General features: G+C 43.1%; 1 protein-coding gene across 2 annotated transcripts in view; it reads right to left on the reverse strand.

Moving 5' to 3' along the window:
* Positions 1–2,034: 2,034 nt before the first annotated feature.
* Positions 2,035–22,614, reverse strand: part of FAXDC2 (fatty acid hydroxylase domain containing 2) — a 47,373-nt gene continuing 26,793 nt past the window's right edge. For both annotated transcript variants that reach the window (XM_029584130.1, XM_029584129.1), the window contains exons 4-10: positions 19,943–20,073; positions 16,813–16,916; positions 16,492–16,613; positions 14,968–15,173; positions 14,023–14,128; positions 4,568–4,734; positions 2,035–3,421 (exon numbers count right to left, since the gene is read on the reverse strand). In XM_029584130.1, the coding sequence (XP_029439990.1) occupies positions 3,166–3,421; positions 4,568–4,734; positions 14,023–14,128; positions 14,968–15,173; positions 16,492–16,613; positions 16,813–16,916; positions 19,943–20,073 (1,092 nt within the window). In that variant the 3' untranslated portion in view covers positions 2,035–3,165. The remainder of the gene's footprint in view (positions 3,422–4,567; positions 4,735–14,022; positions 14,129–14,967; positions 15,174–16,491; positions 16,614–16,812; positions 16,917–19,942; positions 20,074–22,614) is intronic.

Consider the following 22,614-nt stretch of genomic DNA (forward strand, 5'->3'; position numbering starts at 1 on the left):
AGTCGATGTATTTTTACTGTTTTCTAGACTATATAATTTGAATCTTGCCTTGACAAAGACCATGAATTTGAACATGGTGATATTGGGATTTGAATCTTTAACTCTATTTTATGGACATTATTTTAAAAATTCTATTCCTTCCCTTTACGAATAGCAATAAACTGGAATGTGCTAATGGTTAGGCACCATTTAGAAGACATACAATGCCAAAGCCTCTTGGGTTTTCCTTTTTGTGTTATATTACATGACCTTGGGTTTAAATGTACACTTACAAATGTTAAGGTAATAACTGCTTCATGTGCCAATAAGAAGTAAATTTGTATACAAGGAATATGCATCTGAACATCAAGATGCTTGGTTTCTATTCTCTATTTTTGGTAACTAATCTCATAAGGCAAAAAGAGATGCCATCCAATTTGTTTGCTAAGACTTTTCACTGCATAGTAATGGTATTAAGTGATTATTGGTTAAGTGAATCAAAATTTGGGTAGAAGTCCTACAGCAGAGAGACATATACTCAACTTTTCTTTCACAAGCTGGCTGCTTATATTAGATGTAAAGGGAGAAATTGGTGTGCAATGCAGACCTGTTTCTTTTCAGCACTTAGCATCAAATCTCCATGGACTGCTGTAAAAGCCTGACATTTCTAAGAATTCCTACGGACGAGATAACACAATTGATTTTCAGCAGCTACAAATATCTGAAGAAGACTCTTGATGTTTCTGCACTGTAAGCAATTGTGAGTGTTGCATGCCTTCTTTTCATTGCCTTGTGCGTTCTTGCAAGGAATAGCCAGGTTAAGCAGGCGTCTTTGGGATGTGAGGTCAGTCCTTAGTTACAAGAAGCAGTAGCTGTTAGCTTGATAAAACTAGTTAAAAGACAATTGAACAGCCTGCTGGTTGTAAAACTAATAATAATAAAAAAAAAGTGTTGAAGACTGCTAAAGATGTTGTCTATGAGGATAGAATCCCTGAAACTTGTATCTTTAAATTGTAACCTAATAAAGGTATTCATCTTTTCCTAGCTTTGTTAGTTTTCTATTCACTAATTGCCACTTGTTAGAACATAGGAACAGGAAGAGGTGCTCATGTACATATAACGCAAGTTGGGCGTGCACAAAGTTCTGAAGAATTTATAGGAAAGGTAAAAGTAGCCTTGGTGGTATTTGGTGCCTGCTACTTCATCAGATTAATGGCATCTAACAAGTAGTAAAATGCGTGCCCCAGAGGTAGACTTCTCTGGTCCCTTAGTGCCACAAGCCAGTGAAGTTTTCAAAATACCTGCAATGAGCATGCTTGAAATGCATTTACGAGCACTGCTGCCACTGTATATAAATGCATCTCCTGCATATTCACTGGCGATATCTTGAAAAGCCATCTGGTTTACAGCACTTAAGGACCAGAGCTGCCTACCCCGGTCTACTATATACTCACATAAAAATGCAAATGAAGCTGGTTTGGTTTTTTTCTCGGTAATACTGCTGATTATATGGAATATTGTTTAAGAACCAATATAGTACATTGTACAGAACAGATTACTTCTATCAAAATAAGTTTAAGCAAAATTCCAGGAGCAAGTGTGTGTGTTTTGGGGGAAACTGAGTTCATAGTATAATTTAGTTAGGATGCAGAAGAATTTAAAATGTCTATGGACAGAATCATGTGTTTTCTAAATCCTGCAGTCTGGTGGGTAAGTAGAGTTTCAGGTGGATGTATGCTTGAATACTAGTCAGGATGAAAGAAAAGAAATAGATGCCTGTAGTCTTAAAACAATCCTTTATTGCAGTGGAGACACAAGGGTAGCCCGACTCTGGCCGAGTTTCGCCGTTTCAAAACGGCTGCCTCAGGGGCTTACAATAATCTTCTTGAATTCATTAGTTATATATCGACTAAGAATATAATGTGATCATATAAAGAGCTGTATGATCTCTTATGTTGCGTCTTGAAGCATTCGCGATAGCAGAACTCCACTAGCAAAGGCAGCCGTTTTGAAACGGCGAAACCCGGCCAGAGTCGGGCTACCCTTGTGTCTCCACTGCAATAAAGGATTGTTTTAAGACTACAGGCATCTATTTCTTTTCTTTCATCCTGACGGCTATTATAGATCGCCTTCCTTCGTGCTTTTTGGGTCCTTCCCTTTCAAGGATCATGCTTGAATACTAGCCAATGGCAAGGCAGATTTTACGGTGTTTGCCACCAAACACCTGTTACTATACTAAAAACTGCAGCGATACACAGTCTGTATCTGGGTTGCTTAAAACACTTTTAAACTAGCCTTGTTTAGGTCTCCTTGTCCTACCACTGCATTTTATAGCTGCATAAAATACTCCATGGCTGCTGGGAGCCAGTATGACGCGAGTGTATTTATGCCAAAGAAAACACCCACTGCAACTACACTGAATGAACAGAGCCTAAGGGGGAAAGCACTCCTCTCATCATGTGCTCTCATCTTTTCTGCTAGGTGAAATCACCAAACATTCTTGCTATTACTAAAGCCATGCAGAGCAGTTCGCCATAAACAGAAGGGTGTGAACTCCTGTATATGAGGACAGCGCCTTCATAATGGGGAAATAGGGGGCTTGAAGCAAAAGAAATTGGGTTGGCGATTTTGGCACTTGATTGTTCCAACAATAGGAATTGTCCGACTTTGCCACTGAATCACACCGTCCAAAATGAAGAAGTGCAGGAGAGCTGCTGATCCCGTGGTTGGTTCAGAACCAGGAGCAAGTCACTCAAACTGAGCTGCAAATCGCATGCTTAAAAGGAGTGAGTAGCTTTCACTGATCCATTACTGATTTATAGATGATTATGAAACTGTAAATAAGGGACCAGCTTAGTCTCTTAACCAATTTTATAACACTACTGAGTAGGGAACTCTTTCTGCATTGGATTAAGGCTGTGTTTTTACACCAATTTTAGTCATCACTTCTATAAGCTCCCTGTATGGAACTTTTTTTTACTATTCTCATAAAGCATACTTTTTTCTTTTGTTTTTGATCCAACATCGCCTAGGCTTAGTGTCGGATGTTTAGAGTGGTTTGTAGTGACACTGCAGTCTGTGTGATGTTTATCAAGCCCCAGGAAGTTAAGAAGATTTGATTTTGGCCTCAAAGTGTAGTAGTCAGTATAGTATAACTAGCACAGTAGCAACGAGATGTTATTTTGGCTACATAATCATCCTTTTTACTTCACACCTATGTATAACTTCTGTATCTGCTCTAGTTTCCTTGCAAAGGCTGGAGATGGTGGGTAGTGAGACCCCTTTTCCTTGGCATTTCCTGGGGGGGTCAGGGATGCTTTCGCTGAGGGGGGTGAGGTTCAGTAGCAGCACGTGCCTTTCGTAGGCTTTGGTTTGCTTGAACACTGTGTCCGTGGCATGCAGGCGATCCAGCACTCCCAGGACGCCGTAGCACTGGTTAAACCTGGAAACCAAACGGAAAATGCATTGCTTAGAGAGCAAATTCTTTTTTGTGTTTGAAGAAATGGCCTTTTTCCTGTAACTGCTTTTGGGTTTCCATCTCAATCGGCACCAGCCTTTGCTGGAGCTATGGTTCTATGAGAATTTTTAACTCTTCCCATTTCAGCCTAGTGCATCTTTGATTTGAGGGTGGGGCTTGCAGGAACACGCTGGCACTCTCTCAGGAAACTGGTCTATGTGCCTTTTGAATCGGACCACTAAGTGCTGCTGTTCAGCAACAGCAGAGACCCTCCCACTATGATGGACTGTGAACATTGCCCCCACTATATTGTAGGGCCAAGAGAGACCATCTAAGTCTGGAAAGGAAACATTCAAACCCAGCTCTTTTACCTGGAAATGCACAGCACTGCTGTGTTGCCATCATATTGGCCCCAAAAGAGATCTGGTTGTGGTGCCCTATGAAGCTGGGGGGGGGGGTAATGACAACTGAAGAGGTTTGTAGCCCCCACCAATGTTACTGCTGCACCTTGTTGCAGTGGCTGATCGTTCTCTAAAAGCTCAGTCCTATGCCCTGTTGTGTGTGGAGGGTTACAGAACGCCTAAAGAGCCACATTTAATTCCTCATGCAGGAATGCAGCAAGACCAACAATTCCGTCTTTAGCGCCAGGAAAATGCTAATATATTTTCTCTTTGTTTTAAAATTGACCAAATAACAGGATGCTAGAGCATGGGCTAATAGTCATAGTCCTGGAGCAAATGCAGTCGGCACAAGATGGGAAAAGGTGGCATCTGCGTCTGATTACAAGTCATTAAATTCCAAAACTCAATTATCTAAAGCGTGATCTGGGCAACCTTGAATGAATGAGTCTAGTGGTTTTGAGCACTGCTTTTGCAGGGAGATGCTTTTAAATGGTTTATTTTAGATTCAACGCATGGTACTTTTTACTCTGAAAAGCAAGAGCATGGTAGCCATATGCATTTGGGATTTGAGCTTGAAGTCTAAACTGCATGGGTGACATGTGCTGCTGAGTGGAAAGGCTCAGAGTCCACTCGTGTTTCTCAAACCTTCAACGAGGCCTGAGAATGGGGTCAGAGAAGGTAGTGGGGAAAAGCTCACAAATCAAAGGAATGAATAAAGGCAGGCCATTACTTGAGGTGGTGGAAGTCGTGGAACTCCGGTGATGGCAGGAAGGGCAGGTGGTAGCCACAGTGTGAGATGGTTGTGCTCAGGAGGGCGAGGCAGAACCACAGCATGATCGTAGCCACATGAGAGCCCAGGATCATTGGCCCCACCATTGGCGGTAGCATGTTGGAAAACTAAAAACAAAAAAAATTTAGCTGAAGCAAGACAGAATTAGTTCATCACAACAATGAAATGTTAATATGGTGATTGCCATGGAGGTTGTTGGAAGACTAGAAGGAAGTAAAATAGAAAAACTGGTAAGTAGCCCTTATAAATGAAGGTGCCTCCCTTCAATGGAGGAGTTGGTTTGAAAGGCTAGTAAACCCATCCCTTTGTTTCCGTAGTTCTGCAAGACACCTTCAGTTTAGGACTCCCTACTGCTTTAAATCTGCTTGTCTACAGAGAAAGTGAAGTTGCTTACCTGCTATGGGGGTTCTCTGTAGATGGTGGGTAAATCAGCCATGCATATAGTATTACCTGCCCACCTCCCTGGAAAGTCAACTACTTAGCCAGTGACATTGTGTGGAAACGCCTAAGCATGCTCAAGACTTCCTAGCCAAACAAGTTGTAGGTAATAGTCCAATTAAAAAAAAAAGTAACGATACTTATGACTAGCTTCCCAATTTTTTTTTAATTAAGCATCTTACTACTTTGATTTTCTAGGTTCCTTGTAGGTGGTGACACTGTTCAGCCATCAAAAGAATAATCTAAGGATGATAAGCTTTTGAGGCAATATGGGGCCCCTCTTCAGGTGCTTGTGCGGTCTTTGAAGTTTGTGTTTGATTGAACAAACCCAGAAGAATAACCCAAAGTGTTATCTGCAGGAAATCCAGAAATTAAAAAAAAAAAAATGATGCCAAATTGAAAAAGAAAATTTTGATTTCCAAAATATTTATATAGATTTATCTAATAAAAATCAGGTAGATGTAAATTTGTTTTGGAAATACTCAGGTTCCAGTACAGCCCTGACTGGGACTGATTTATACTGTGTGAATATGACAACTCAGAACTAACCACCTGCAATTAGGCTGGACTACTCTTGAATAACATCTTGAATACTGGCGTAGCAGGCTGCATTACAGATGGGTTAAATGACTGGAAGTAAAGTGCAGGTTCAGTCTGCGTAAGAATTTCCATGCAGGGTCAGGCCAAGGGTCCATCAAGCCCAGTCTTCTGTGCCTGTTATTAGCCAATCTGTGTTGGAAGTACCTAGTAGCTCCTAATGGGGAAATCCATTCCATATTGCTCACACCCAGAAGTAAGAGGATGATCCTCAAGCCTACTGGCTGCTAATTATTAGTGGATCTGTCCTGCAGGAAATTATCAAAGCCTTTTTTAAAACTGGCTACACTATTAACCTTGGCTACATCTTCTTAAATTGGTTTTAAATCTGTTACCAATATTAGGGAGCACGCTAAGAAACTATTTGAATATGTAAATAACTTTTCCTTAGCCTTTCTTCATAAGGGAGCTGTTAAGAACATAAGAACATGCCATACTGGGTCAGATCAAGGGTCCATCAAGTCCAGCATCCTGTTTTCAACAGTGGCCAATCTAGCATACAAGTACCCCTGCTACTAATGCTGGTGATAAGCAGTGGCTCTTCCTTAAGTCAACCTGACTAATAGCAATATATGAACTTCTTCTCCAGGAACTTGTTCTAGCCTTTATCATTTTTATCCTCTGTTTCTAGTTGTGCTATATCTTTTAGAGGGAGACCAGAACACTACAAAGTACTCAAGGTATGGGGGTCACACCATAGATGTATACAGAAACATAAATTTAGTTTTATTCTCCATTTTCTGAATAATTCTTAACCTATTTTCTTTTTTGACTGTTGCTGCACAGTAAGCTGAAGCTTTCAATGTGTTATCTACAATAAGTCCAAGATCCTCTTTTTGGAGTGGTAGTTCCTAATGTGGAACCCAGTACTGTAAACATATAGCCAGAATTATTTTCCCTGTGTGCATCATATTGCACTTGTCAACATTAAATTTCATCTGTCACTTAGAGGCCTAGTGCTCTATTCTGGTAAGGTGCTGCAGTTCCCACAAGTCTAGTTGTTTCAACTACCTTGACTAACTTTGTTAATTTACAAATTTGATTACCTCCATCACTGTTCCCTTTAGCCAGATTATTAACAAACAAGTTAAATAGCACTGGTCTCAGAACAGATCACTGGCCCACTCTACAATTACTCCTGACCATTTTACTCCTCCTCTGTTTTTTTTCACCAATTACTAATCTACAAAAGTCACACAACACATTCATTTCTTATGAGTGACTGTCAATGCCTTCTCACAACCCAGATGCACTATATTGACTGTATTACCCTTCTCCGCCTGCTTATTTGTATCATCAAAGAATTTTAATAGATGAGTAAGGCAAGACTTCCCCATTAAAACAGGTTTACCTCAGCAGTTTGCCCCGTAATTTTGTTCTTAAAAGTATCTGCTACCATTTTACCTGGCCCCAACCTCATATTAACTAATCTGTAGTTTGGAACCCATACAGCCTACCCATCCACACCAACCATTACAATCCCTACCACTTCCTCAGATCCTCCAAGTTTATCCTGTGCTTTCTTGAATTCAGATATGGATATTTGTCTCCACTTTTTCCAGGGGGAGCCTGTTCCATGCAACCACTCCCGTCCTCGTAAAAAAAATTACTTGTGAATCAGGGTAGACTTCATTTGGACCTTTAAATGTGTCTCATATGGGAATATTTATTTTATTTATTTGTTTTGGGCTTTTTTTATACCGACACTCATGATACCAATCATATCGTATCGGTTTACAATAAACAGCGGTGCAATAACATTAACATCAACGTGAACAATAGGCGAAGAGAGAAAAAGTTGCAATAAAACAGGGGCACTTGAACTGGGAGGAGGAAAAGCCAGTCATGGCTAACATAGAAATAAATAATATTTATTTCTGAGACTAGATATTATTTATTTCTGAGACTAGATATTATCTAGTCATATACTTAGGACTATAATAATCACTTGTACTCAGGACTGAATATTATCAAATATATAAATAATATCCTAGACTCAGGGCTGTAGAATATCAAATGTTCCTGACTAAATAGTATTAGTTCATAAAACTCGGGACTGATTAATATAATGTCAGAAGCCATGTCAGGGATGGGGAACGTCGACTGGCGGACCAAGGCAAGTTATAGCAGTTGGGGTGGTCATAGATCAGGGAAGCTTTGTAGAAATAGCCAAGTCTTGAGTTTCTTTCTGAATGTCTGCGTGCAATTTTCTTGTCTAAGGTCTGGGGCATGTTATTCCAGATGGTTGGCGCTGCTTCGAGAAGGCTCGATCTTTAGTGGATGAGAGGTGTGTGAATTTGGCTGGGGGGGGTGTGTAGTGAACCTTTGTATGCTTCTCTGATGGGTCTGGAAGAGAAGTGTAGCGTGAGTGGGTTGTGTAAATCAATGGGTGTTCTGTTGTAAATAGCTTTATGGATGATGGTGAGACATTTGTGTAGAATTCTGAAGTTTACTGGGAGCCAATGTAGGTTTTTCAGGATAGGTGTGATGTGGTGTGAGAGAGAGATGTAAATACCTCCATTGTTTCCATGCACAGGAGATGGGTCTTTCAAACGAAAGAAGGCTCTTCAAAGAGGGATCAATCCCCTGATCCTAGAGTCTCCCTCTTTTTTTTTTTTTTTTTTTTTTTTTTTTTTTTTAAAGATCCACCACTTGTGCATGGAAACAATAGAGATGTTTAAATACCTCCATCATATCTCCAATAACACATCTTTTCTTTTAGATCCCTATATGCTTTAGAACAAAAACCACTGATCATTTTAAAAGCCATCCTCTGGAGGAGTAGCCTAGTGGTTAGAGCAGTGGGCTACAACGCAGGGAAACAAAGGTTCAAATCCTGCTATTGCTTCTTGTGACCTTGGACAAGTCACTTTACTCTCCCTTGCCTCAAGTACAAATTTAGAGTGGAAGCCCTGTGGGGCTAGGCAAATAGCACCTGAATGTAATCTGCTTTGATGTACACTTTGAAGTGCTGAAAAACATAAAAATCTAAATAAATATCCTTTTCAAGGTGTGGTGTTCAGCGTTGTGCAGAGTATTCCAAATGAAGTCTCACCAGGGGTAATATCACCCTTTTTTTTTTTTTTTTTTTTTCGGCTGACCATTCCTCTCCTTGTGCAGCCAAGAATCTTTCTGGCTTTGTTGTCACCTGTGCCACACGTTTGGCCACCTTAAGTTCAGACCCAATCACCCCCAGCTCCTGCTCTTCTTTCATGCTTAGAAGAATTTCACCCCTATAATATACCTCTCCCTTGGATCTTTGCATCCTAAATCCATAATTCCATTTTTTAGTATTAAATCTTAGCTGCCAGCCCCTAGAATATTTGTCGAGCTTTGCTAAATCCTTCCTCATGATTTCCACACCTTCCTGGGTTGTATACCCTGTTGCAGATTTTGGTATCAATGGGAAAGGTTTGTCTTTTTGCCAATCTTTCTGTAATGTTGCTAATGAAAATATTGAAACGAACTGGTCCAAGAACCGATCTTTGCGGTACACTGCTAGAAACACCCCTCTCCTTGAAGTGAACTCAACTTACCAATATCCTTTGCTGCTTCCCACGCAACCAGTTTGTAACCCAGTCAGTCACTTTAGAGCCTATGACAAGGCTGCTCAATTTGTTTGCTTATGCAGAACCATCTCAAAGGCCTTATTGAAATCCAAGTATGCTACAATTGGCACGCTCCTCTGATCTAAGTCTTTGGTCACACTGTCAAAGAAACTGGTAATGATGATCCAGGATGGCAATTCGGAGGAACTGCTGCTGTTCCTGCGGGTTGGGAATATGCAGATACGTCTCTCGATCTGATGGAGGTGTGAGGTACTCCCCTGCTTGAAGTGCTATTATGACAGAGCACACGGTTTCCATCCTGAAATGTGACTTGTAGCTGTCTGACACTCTTGAGATTCAGTATGGGCCTAAATGACCCTTCCTTCTTGGGCATGACAAAATAAATGGAATATAAGCCCTCATTTCACTGCGATTTGAGAATGGGAATCACTGCTTTCAGAATCAACAGCTGTTGTAATGTGTCTTCCATTTCAACCTTCTGAGAGGAGTTGAATGGAAAGAACATGAAGGCATCTGGAGGAATGCGAAGAAATTCAAGAGCATAGCTGTTCCTGAACCACTTCAAGGACTCATTGATCTGAAGTAATCTGGGCCCACCTGTGATAAAACTGGGATAGACAACCACTTCTGCATCAGCAGCTGAGCCTGCAATCTTTCATTGGGAAGACCAAGGGGCTCTGCCTCCAGTACTCCTCCTTTCAAGGACCTCGGGGGCAAAAGGACTGAAATTTGCGGAAGAACCTCCACCATGACATAAAAAATGCTGGTAGTCTTGAGAGTGGCCATTCCTCTGAAAAGTCCGGGAAACTGGCTTCTTATCCTCTGGCACACGTGGGGTCCGGATCTCTCCACCTTTATTTGCCATTTTTTTTCAATTCATTGCCAAAGAAAAGCGAGCCTTTGAAAGGCAGCTTAGATTGGACTTTGAAATAGTATCTGTGGACCAGTTGCACAGCCACAGCTGTCGCCTAGCCGCAATAACTAAAGCAGCTCCTCTGGCGGCTGTGCATACAAAGTCACAGCCCACATCAGCCAAGAAGGCGGCCCCTGGTTCTTGTGTATTTTGCCCCCAATACCAAGCCAAAGGAGAATCAAATATGGCCAATAATGACATCTTTATTGTAAGGAAAATGTGTCTTTGGTTTACAAGCTATGGTAGAAGGAAAGAAAACAGTACACAGAGTGCAGTGTCTGACTGCTCTCCAAACTCCTTCAAAGAACATTTGCTAAGCTTCTTCTTAAATATACAATTCCATCTAGTAATATAGTTCTGTTAGACCTTTTTTAGCCCTTCTGTCAAGTGCTGTCTGTCCCACAACAATTTTCCAGACAAGTCAGAAATGGCTTACAAAAATACTCCCCCCCCCCCCCCCCCCCCCCAAAACATCTGTCCTCTTTCTCATGCCCACAAACAAGCCAGCTCTTGGGAAACTTCTTGCTCCAAAACGTATTGCTTCACTATCTGCTATTAGCAGAACTTCCCTTTTTTTTTTTTTTTTTTCACAGCTGCAGTTCTCTCCCTCGCCCACTAAGATTTCCACATCCTGGGTTCGTGGACTTTGGCTCAATCTGTCTGACCTTAGGTGTTCACTGGTCAGCATTTTACATTTCCCTCTTGAACCTTGGAGAACCAGGTGACAAACCAAGGCTCATAGTCTGGAGAGAAATTAGGGTGGCATGGGAGTTTGCACTGGAGGTGTAGGAGGACGGCATCAGATATTTGGCAGTGGACAGAAAGAGAATCTGTTATCTGCACCCAACCACCTGACTACCAGTCCCCAAATCTGCAGTATCCAGAGGATGACATATTCTTGTCGGAACGGAAGTTGAGTCCACATATTGTAAGTAAAATGCACATATGAGTAATATATATGGATACTGCAGAATTTATAAGTTTAATGTAAATATTAAGGAAACAGCTATAATAAAGGCATAATTGAATTTAAAAATGTAAAGAATAAATGTGTAGATTTAACAAAACACAAGCTTCAACCATAGGCCCTAAACTGGACCCAACACCACCAGACCTTCGACAAAGCTACAAGGTAACCCGAGCTACCATGGTGCAACAAGAAGCAATCTATAAGTTCATTGTCACTGCCTCAAAGGCTTGCTTCAGGATAGCCTTAATCCTCCTATCCTGAGCATCCTTCAGAGCCACGCTTCTCTCTGCCGGGACAATGGTGTGTTTTGTAATAGAACACCCAAAGTCATCCACCTTAGGCAAACGTAACTGCTTTCTGGCCTACGGCTCCAAGGGTCTAAACCTGCTAACATGTGTCCTCCTCCTTTAAAGGATGCTTCTGGCGCATTCCATTCCAGAGCAATCAACTCCTGGATTGCATCCAAAAGAGGAAAGAAACAGGAAGCCTTGCAAAGGGTGACCAACATAAACTCCTTCTGTGTCCCTGTCAGGTCCAGCCACTCCACGGGTCTGATATATCAGAGCCAGCAACTCATCTCTCTGAAAGAAACGTAGAGGAGTTCTTTAGGGCTCCAAATCTGGGGGAATATTCCCTTCCTCACCAGGAGAGCCGCCACTGTCATCAATATCCTGATCCACCTGCATTCGAGCTATCAGACTGCACTATGACAGTGCTTGACCATGAAGACAGGCGGAAGAGCGATGGGAGTCCCTGGACCTTCCTTAGTAGGAACTGCTGCTTTAGCAGACTGGCCCTGTAAAAATGTCTGCAGTCGTTGGAAGAATTCCACCCAGGAAAAAGAGGCTGGGTCCATTCCAGGTCCCATAGGCCCAAACCTGACGACCTATGAGCCAGTGGCCCTTTAGGACCTTTGATTAGTCCCCCAGACCAATCAAAGGAGGATACACCCCTGCAGTGACTCCTTTGGTCCCACTTCCCTCAAATCGAGGCAATGGGCCATTGTCAGCAAAATCGGAAGGAGGCAAACCTCCCTGAGCATCCAGCCAGTGCTGATACAGGCTTAAAGAAAGCTCCGGCTGAATGGCTCTCATGTGGCAGACAGCACCGATAGGCACTTAGGTTTCTTTGCCGTGGGCGCCATGCTATAACTGCACAGCCCAATGAAGGCTCCCGAATAACTTTCCCGTGCATATAAGCACATCTAACATGGACACTCAAAAAATGTGCATCCAAGTCTACGTGCCTAGGCCGCTCTTCCCACTGGATGCCTGGGTTCGATGCCTAAACTGGGTGCACAAAATGTGCATCCAGAAGGAAGAATGCCCAAATGCATGCACAAGCGAGAATGGGTGCACTCCTGGTCGCACAAATGCGCACCGATGGTCTGCAGCAAAAAAAAAAAAAAGCGTGTGAAAGTACCTTGTGGCCTACCACGCGCCAAAATGGGAGAAGCTTAGCTAACTGGCTGGTCAATCTGATGTACCTGCACATACACCTCACCTCCCTAGAGATGTGAGTGTGAGAGCCAAATACTGAGGAAATAGAAAATACCTGCTGTCTTCCTGTCGCTGACTTTTTTTTTTTTTTACACAGGTAATCCCTGAAGGGAAATGCATGTCCACCATCTGCTAGAGACAGAGAATACTGGCAGGCTGATGTCAGGGAGGGACTATATAGCCGTGATGACAGCTTTTGCTCCATCTCCATCTGCCGGCAGAGGTGCACAAACCTATTCCTTGGGCTTGACCCTCATGAACGCTAAACAATAGAAAGCCTCTTTACTGATCCATGGTGTTTATACCTTTACGGTGTGCAGTTCTGGTTGCTCCATCACAAAAACCATAGCGTAGAACTAGAATGGCTCCTGGCTATATTAGAGTTCCTGAAGAAGAGAGGGTTGCAAGGAGATAAGATCGTCTATAAACTCTTGAGTCGGGTGGGACGGGTAAATAAGGAATGTTTGTTTATTCTTTCTAATAATAGTAGAGGACACTCCCTGAAGCTAATAGGTAGCACTTTTTTTTTAAAACAAACTGGAGAAAAATGTTTGATTACTCAGCAAACTATTTAATAATGGAATTTGTTGCCAGAGGATGTGGTGAATGCAGTTATTGGAGCTGGATTCAAAAAGAGTCTAGACAAGTTCCAGGATGAAAAGTCCATAAATCACTCTTAGCCATGTAGACCTGGGAAAGCCACTGCTTATCCCTGGTTATTAACAAGAAGGATTGTACTTATGATCTTTAGTGGCCACTATAAGAGAGAGGATGCTGGGCTTGGTGGACTTGGGTCTGATACAGTACGGCATTCTTTTTCTCTCCCCCCCCCCCCCCCCCCCCCCCCCCAAAAAAAAAAATACATTTCTACTGCTCCAATTGACTCAAGATCTATATATTTTTTTTTTTTGTGACTTTGAAAATAGGGAGTTTTTGCCTGTTAGCCAAGTTTCCCCTCATTCACCTCTGGCCCGCCTTATTGACATTTTACATCTGTTTCAAACAGCCCATCCAAGTGTCAAGGCGTGGACCTTTGTACCTAATTTGCAAAGGGAGTGTATGCATGTCCTCTCCTTTTGAAAACTACCCATTAAGTATAAGGGATCTATGGTCTTTGCACCTGCTTCTTCTGCAAGCCTTGGAAATCCAATCTTCTCCTGTTACTTTTTAACCTGTTAAATCCAGTTAAAAGTACACAAGCTATAGACCCTAGTACTTCTAGCTGGTCTGTGTAAGGGCAATTTTGAGCCCCTTTATTTAGGTAATGACTTATTAAAAAAAAAAAAAAAACCTCTTCAACTCCCACCACTAAGACAATCTTCCCCATTAATACGCAGCGGACTCTAAAGCACCAATTACTTAGAAACAGGTCCTAGAGGAAAGACCTTCCCCTTCCCTTCCACACTTACGATGTGCTCTAATGGGTGGGCGTAGATACACACAACACCAACGGGAGCTGTCCACTCATGATGCTTCTTATGGATGTGCTTATAGAGGCTAGGGTAATGGAAAAGTCTGCATGGTAGAACAGAAAGTAAAGTTTATCCCTCCTTATGGGAAAAAAAACAATACGTGAACAGTGCTACAGTAATGGGACAGTCTATTCTACATCAGTAAGGTATGAAATGACTTTCTATGACATGTCTATGATGTTTAAAGTTTTTCTTTGTTTTATTTGCATCTTGTATTTTAATCCCTTGGAGCTGGTCACCATGTTGATGTAGGAAGCAACCTCTACAGCTACAATCCAGCAGAGGAACACATCAATCACCCAATATAAAAATAAATCAAGATTCTGCTGCCTCCGGTGTGGACCCTGCTCCTTTAATATTCAGAGCCAGCTTTCTTGCCCGTGTGTTCATTCACAGGCAAGGGAAGCTTTTATAAATTTCCATAGCCGAGGTGAAATGGTCATGCCCCAAAACTGCCCTATGGCAATGGGGAAAACTCTTAAGATCTTTTGTTTACTACTAACTTGCTGGAAAAACGGAGCTGTCTAGTAGCTGTATACACTCTGGCTGTGGTTACTGATCAAAACCTCTACAGCCCATCAACCCTAGCTCCTGCAAAGGTAGAGAGAGTAAAAGGAAGATATGTAGGAGAAACCCTGAACCTTTCTGTCATCCATTACCTTGCCTTAGGTTCTCTCTTATGAGAGGGAGTGAGCCTTGGTGCAAACTTCTGCCTGTTCAGGTTGCCAAGCAATGAATTGCTACAGCGGTGGACAAACTACGAGGGAACTAAAGAGTATGATGATGCATGAAAGGAACATAGGTAGGGTGGCTGTATGCCTCTGACTGAGTGGGAAGAGGGCACAGATGCTGAGAACATTTTGTCATGAGGAATGAACTCACCGGTGTGAATAGTAAAAGAGAATTTCCTCAATCAAAACAAAGACTGATAACTCCATCAAGACCCAGTGAAAGGTGGGTAATTCAGGGCCACAAGGGTTGCCCCGCCACTGCATGATGGGGTACATAACTGCTATCATTGGGCAGGAGATGAATATCTGGTTAAACAGCACTGTCCGCACAACCTGGCGGAGTTTGGCAGAGTCCACCTAGAGAGAACATAAAAGAGACTCATATCAGGAATCAACACTGCTCATTAAAGCTTTGCTGGTGCATGGACTATATGTCAAGGGTAGTGGGCCTGATTATTTGGTTTTTTTTTCAGGCGAGTTTAGCATTGGTGTTAAAAGTGACAGGCTTGCAAAGTCATAGCCCATTTAGCAGCAGCCAGGCAGTAGGAACGTAGGCTCTGTGCTACGCTGTTCCTTCTTTTGTACAAACTATTCTGGAGTATGCAGTCTGAAGAAGGAGCAGCTAAGATTTTGGGGTGGAGGTGGGGGTTGTAGTGATATGAACATCTGGACACTGATTCTGAGCTACAAACTGATTTCAATCACTGCTACCACATCGGCTACTCTAGAATTTAAAAGCGAGGGGGTGAAAAATTGTATTATATAACACTATTCACATCCTCCCCCCCCCCCCCCCCCTAATATACTGCTGGTTTTTGTCCTGAGGTATTTTATTAGTTATTTTCACAAGTTTTCAATAAAGTGTATAACTTTTTGATTTTGTTCATGCCTTTCCTCAAATGTTGATTTTATATTTATGCTCCACTTCCAAGCCTTGTGGTAAAGGAGTCTTACAAGAATCAGTCTAGCAGCTCTTAAAACCTGCAATCTTTCCTAATGCATTGTGCAAATCAAATTGTCGGACTGTGCCTACAGCCATTTGCCTTCCCCTGTCCCAGTGGGATAACCTTGAAAGTAAGGTTTCTCCTCCTATCTCACATGGAAGGGCTGGTTCATTGGACTGCTTCAGCCACTTGCACAAGGGGTGGGTAACCTTGGCAGGCAGGCTTTCCTCTTTGTCGAGCACAGACATAACTGGCCACCAGCCAGGGCCTTGTGCCTTACCAAGCCACATGAAGCAACATGCCCTCGTTTTCTTTTCTTAGAATTTTATTGCAAGCAACACAAGCATTCCCTTTATGTCTAAGACTGGTGATTATTTACTGAAACAAATTCACAGCTAGGTTTTATTAACGGAGCAAGAGTTTAACAAGCAGAAGATCAGAGCTGAGAACAGCATGCCCTCTCGGCTTCTGATCTCAAAGTAGAGGGGAGGGGGAGAGGTCTATGGATTAAACCAGTTCAAGATAAATCTACCGTAAAATAATAATTTCAGTAACCTTCATTGATTCAGGATGGAAGGAAACCCACAGCTAGAGGAGACTATGTGCAGATGTCAGTCTTGTTTCTAGAAATGAAATAGCTTATGTTCCTTGCCCCTGCTATAATCTCAGACCACACTCCAGTGGCCACGGCCTGGTAAAAGGTGGCAGGTAAGGTGTATGTATATACTTACAGGGCTGTTTTTGCCTAGCTGAATCCGGTAGCGCGTGATAAAGCTGGGCTTTTCGGTTATGTCGATAACCATCAGGATGGCATTGAAGAACCAGAAGGCGAGGGTGGGGATCAGAAGGGCACCTGGATCCCACAGAACAAATAGTTACTAATGACCAGCAGCGCTTGCACACAGTGCATCTGCTGATGCTACAATATAGGCTTCACAGCAAACATAGCGGAAGTGAACCACGTTACAACAGCATCACAAAGCATTGAAAATTGTTTTAATCCGGTAATAAAGCAGCTTAGTTTACGCCATGTAGCAGCTGCTACTACTCACCTAGGGAAAAGAGTGCCCATTCACTGCCCCCAAAATAATGATGCACCTTCCCCCACTGTGCCTGCCAGAAATATCCAGATGCTCCCCAGAATCTCTGCAGGTGCCTGTGGGGGGAAAAAAAAATATATATATATGTACCTTTGGTCTGTTGAATCAGACCAAAGGTCCATCAAGCCCAGTATTCTGTCTCCAAGCATGGCCAGTCTGGATCATCATGAAGTACCCGGCCGAACCCGAAGAGAAGAATAATTCTTTGGTGCTTAATCCCAGGGTAAGCAATGGCTTGACCAAGTCTACTGCATAATAACTGTTTATAGACTTTTCCCTCTATGAACTTGTCCAAACCTCTTTTAAACTCAGCTGAGCTTTGGTGCCTTGACGCCCCTTCTCTAGCAACAAATTCCACAGTTTGATTGGAGCAATTATTTTTCCACTCAGATGCCCAATTTGTTTTAAATCTGCTACTTGTCAGTTTCAGGGAGTGTCCCCTAATCCTAGTACTATTTGAAAAGAGAAATGACCATTTTCTTTTGCACACTCTACTCATGGTTTTATAAACCTCTATCATATCCTATATTAACAATTTCCTAACAAACATATAGGCTTAACTTAAACACATAGTTTATCGTACTAAAATGTTACCGTACTATGATGGCACATGTTTAATTTCTAATCTATACCACTCATAATTCTCTTTATCGTGCCTTTCTGTAAACTATTGTGATGGTTATCTAAGTTAACGACGGTATAGAAGAGTTTTTAAATAAATAAATATCCCTTTCACTCATCTCTTCCAAGCTGAAGAGCCCTAACCTGTTTAGCCTTTCTTCATAAGGGAGCTGTTCCATTCCCTTTACCATTGTTGTTGCCCTTCTGTATCTTTTCTGAGATGGGGTGATCAGAAGCGCACAAAGTACTGAAGGGTTGCACCACAGCATGATATTCTCGTTTTCATTTTCCCTTCTTTTCCAAATAATTCCAAACATTCTGTTGGGGGTTTTTTTCACTGCTGCTGCAAACTTAGCTAAGGATGTCAATATATTGTCCACAATGACTCTAAAAGATCCTTTCCCTGGATGGTGACTACTAATACAGAGCCCAGCATTGTATACCTATCGTTGGGATTATTTTTCCCCATGTGCATCACTTTGCACTTGCACACATTAAATTTCATCTGTCATTTAGATGCCCAGTTCCCCACTTTCTACAATTCTTCACAGTCTGTTCATTTTTTAATCATTTTGAATAATTGTGTCATCTGCTAGTTTGATCCCCTCACTCATAAGAACATAAGAATTGCCATGCTGGGTCACACCAAGATCCATCGAGCCTAGCATTGTGTCCAACAGTGGCCAATCCCAAGTCACAAGCTGTTCCACCACTTACGCCCGACTGCTGATCGACCGCTGCTGCACCCACCGCCTGCTCCCACCCGGCCGACCCAACGCCGTCCTCGTCCGTCCAGCTCGCTGCTTTCAGCAGGGACGACCCATCGGGGTCCGAGGCCGAGCACCAAGCGGCCTACCTCCAACCAGGACTACTCCACTGCCGCAAGACGCCACTGGACCGCCCCTCCCGGAAGCATCGTTTCTGGAGCAGAAGGCCCTTTAAAGCCGCAGGCAAGTCGGTCCTCACTCCCTCTTGTGCCCAACTGCCGATCGACCGCTGCAGCACTGCCTGCTCCCACCCAGCCGACCCAACGCTGTACTCGCCGTCCAGCTCGCTGCTTTCAGCAGGGCCGAGGCCGAAGCCAAGCATCAAGCGGCCTACCTCCATTCAGGACTGCTCCACCGCCGAACGACGCCACCGGACCGCCCCTACCGGACGCATCATTTTCAGCGCAGAAGGCCCTTTAAAGCTGCCGGCCAGCCCTAGGTGTCTTGCGCCGAAGGAGCACGACCAAGGGGCCTGCCCCTTGGTGCGCCCCTTTGTGCCTACCCTCATCTCAATCTCATCCCCCTCCTCTCTAACTTTACCCAGTATTTCTTCCACTGCCATTTTATCCCTCATTCATAGTAACATCTCTGCAGTGCTCTGTACCCTGTCCCTGCAAACCCACACTGTTGCCCCATTTACTGCCCCTCCATTACTCTCGGCCCCTCTTCCTCTAGGTCCACCTCCCATAATCCTGCTCATGAATAACACATCGTTATGCTCCCCATAACAATGCTGCCTCACCCCATTCCTATCCTTAAACACTATGCCACCCCAATCTGAGCACCCTACGAACACCGCAGATCGCTACTCCCCATCATGACCTCCCCCCTCACCCAACTAATCGGTCTCACAACTTTCACGATCCTCCTCCTCCTAAATGCCCAGTCCATTGTCAAAAAAGCCAGCCTATTTAATGATATCCTCACTGATGATAGTCCTGATATCTGCGCCATCACCGAAACATGGCTAAAGAACTCACTCAGTACTAATAAACCAACTCCCAACCGACCTATATAACATATTCTCCATTCCCAGACTCAAAAAAAGAGGAGGAGGCCTCCTGCTCGCCGCCAAAAAGAAATTCAATTTAACCCTCCAACCTATCGCCCCCCCCCCCCCCCCCCCCCCACAGACTCGAAATTGGTCTATTTAAATCACCCACTCTCCAAATTTGCCTAATTTACGCCCCTCCTGGGCTCCTTGAAAGCGACCCATCCCCCTTGATCGAATACATCACCAAAAACCTAGACATAAACTCCCCCGCCATTATCCTCGGGGATCTTAATTTCCATGTTCAAAATATGCAGAAGACCCAAAATGTCCAGAATCTAAAAAATATTCAGTAACATATTAGTACTAAGCTCATTTCTTAGATAAAAAACCTTTTGTGTGTTTTAATTCTACTAATTCCACTGTCTCTTTGGAAAATGAACCCAGGACCAACTGAGTTCTTCTGAGAATCTGTTTCATATGAGCCTGAAAGAGAAAAGGGTGAAGATCTTCGGGGATCCTGAGAGGTATATATGCTGACATCAATTTGGTAGGCTACTGAATATTTTTATTTTAGATAATGCGTGATTTTTTTTTTTTCTCATAGCATTTTATCATAGAAGTATCTAGCTTCTTGCAGCATCCCCCCACTCCTCTCCTACATGGCTTCTTTCCCAGCTAGGCTCTGGTGATGTTTCCTTACCAAGTTACAGAGTTCCTGAAGGCAGCGAAGGTAAGCAAGCCACTTCCCAGCACAAAGGCTGTTTTCTTCACTGAATCCCACAGCTGTCCCTTCTGTGTTTGGTAAGCATCACTCCTCTTTAGTGTCTGGTGCTATAAAGAACACCCCAGGAGCAAAATAAAGAGAGATCAGTTATTTTACAAGCTGGCATTTCTAGGACACACATTTGCATGTAAGAGGTTAAGCTACTGAGCGCCAAGCTCTGTCAATCTTTCCTCCTTATGTGTCTGGCAGAGCGTGATAAAACATTTTTAAGCAGTAAACTGAGTTGATATGATCTGGATATCCTAGAAGAACCACACATGAGCATATCTAAGATCTGATTTCTACAAAATTACTACTGGTAAGGCACTTTGAGCCCAATAAAATGTTCTTCAGAAGAATTGTTATTATTAACTCAAAACACAATATAGTCAAGTATGTTTTGAAATTACACTGCACGTCATACACTAACAAAAATCTTAGGGCCTGATTTATTAAACTTTTTTCCCCAATGGCCATTTTCCCAGGTAAACTAGCTTGTCTGAAAACTGGCTGAGTACACGTGGGCTCTCAGAGCGTGCATACTTTTAGCCAAATTTAAGGAGGTGTTCCTGAAGGCATGCTTAGACTGGGGATAGGAACATATGAAGCATACATGATATTTTTTTACAAGGGGGACCTCACTAGAAACCGTGTTTCTCCCAGCAGAGGACATATTGAGTTGAAAGAGGGTAGAGAGGACTAAACCATTTTGGTAGGGCCAGCCTATTGGAGTTGCCTCGATGGTACAATCCTGGGATTAACAGAGATCCAAGAGAAGATTCTGTGAAGTTGTTGGAGTGGTACTTTGAGCTAGCAAGGGAGGAAGCCTGCATCTTGTCTCCAAGCAGCAGTGGAACAGCAGGTGGTCACACAGGATGTCTCCTGTGGTGGTATACTGGCCATTCAAGGGAAATGAAATTAATGTTGGTGTGCGATCTGAAGAACATAAAGCTAGCCCAGATGATGCCCCAAAGGTGCCAATCTGGTGCCAAGCTTCTAAAAAAGTGAAAGAAGACAGAGCAAGCTGCTCATCCAGTGCATCTTAGAGGGACAAGGAGAGTGCAACCAAGATTAAGCATTAGAAATAAGGTACTACAGGGTATGGGCAGGGAGAGGAAACTCACCACGGTCCAAATTTTGGGAAGGAAAGACAGGGGAACCCAGGAAAGATCAGAAAACCCATTTGAAATACTGATAGTGTATTCAAGAATGCTACAACAAAGAAATGTACCATGTGACAAAACTGTTTCTGTTGAATAAATTTCACAGTAAAGACTATTTTTGGTGTGTTGACTCATTATTAGAGATCTAGAGTCTAGTCAAGTACCTCAGGCCCTGAAGATAGATCTGTCCCCACCACCATCAGAGAATGCCACTATTGTTGCAGCAGGAGTCAGTAGAAACATAGAAATGACGACAGAAAAGGGCCAAACAATCCATCCAGTCTGCCCAGCAAGCTCGTGGTAGCATCAAAAGTATCAGGCTTATTGGTTAAGTGTTGTAACTGCTGCATCAGCAAGTTATTTCCACTCCTACTTGTTATCCCAGACCTTAAAATTTAGTGTCCTTGACTGTTGCTGTCTGAATCCGATTTCCCCCCCCCCCCCCCCCCCAACGTTAAAACAAAAGTAATATGGGAGCAGAAAGCAATACTGGAGCTGCATCAACAGCATGAAGGCCTATTGGTTAAGGGAAGCAACTGCCACACAGCAAGTTACCCCCATGCATTTCTCTCTTCATTTCCATCCTTTAGTTCCTAGGGATCCATGGTGTTTATTCCATGCCCCTTAGAATATAACAGTCAAAGATTTCATTCTCCTGCAGAGAAAACAGTTGACACTCCACCCACGAGGTCACCTGCACCCTAATGGAATGTGCTGCTAACCCCTCTGGCACCAACCAGCCCTTACAGCTATAGTCTCCTTTAACCATTATGCAATTGTGCCCTTGGAAGCCTTATTTCCCTTCTTTGCTCCACTGAACAGGACAAACAGATGATCAGATCTTCAAAAGAAATTAGTCACCTTGAGATATCGCAAAAGAATATGATGCACATCCAATATGTGAAGCTCCCTAGCCATTGGAATATCGCCTGTCAAATTCAGAAAGGCCGGAAGCTCAACCACATGATTAAGGTGGAAAGAGAAAACCACCTTTGGCAAAAAGGAAGGAACCGTGCGTAAAGAGACCCCATCCTCTGAAAAGCATAGGAAAGGATCCCTACATGACAACTCTTGCAGCTCAGATATATGCCTAGCCGAACAGATGGCCACTTGGAAAACAGTCTTCAGGGTTAAATCCTTCAACGATGCCCTCCACATTGGCTCGAAGGGAGAGCCACACAATACCCAAAGAACCAAATTCAAATTCCAAGCCGGACAGATCTTCCACACCAGAGGACGCACTTGCTTCACCCCTTTCAGAAAACGAGCCACATCCAGATGAGATGCCAGAGGTCTCCTCTGAATCCTACCATGCAGGGAACCCAAAGCTGCTACCTGGACCTGAAGGGAATTATAGACAAACCCCTTAGCCAACCCACGCTGCAAGAAGGCCAAGATCTGCAGGATGTCCATCTTTAAAGGCTGTACCCTGTTCTGCAAACACCA

Source organism: Rhinatrema bivittatum, chromosome 18 (assembly GCF_901001135.1).
Source record: "Rhinatrema bivittatum chromosome 18, aRhiBiv1.1, whole genome shotgun sequence".
Lineage (NCBI taxonomy): Eukaryota > Metazoa > Chordata > Amphibia > Gymnophiona > Rhinatrematidae > Rhinatrema > Rhinatrema bivittatum.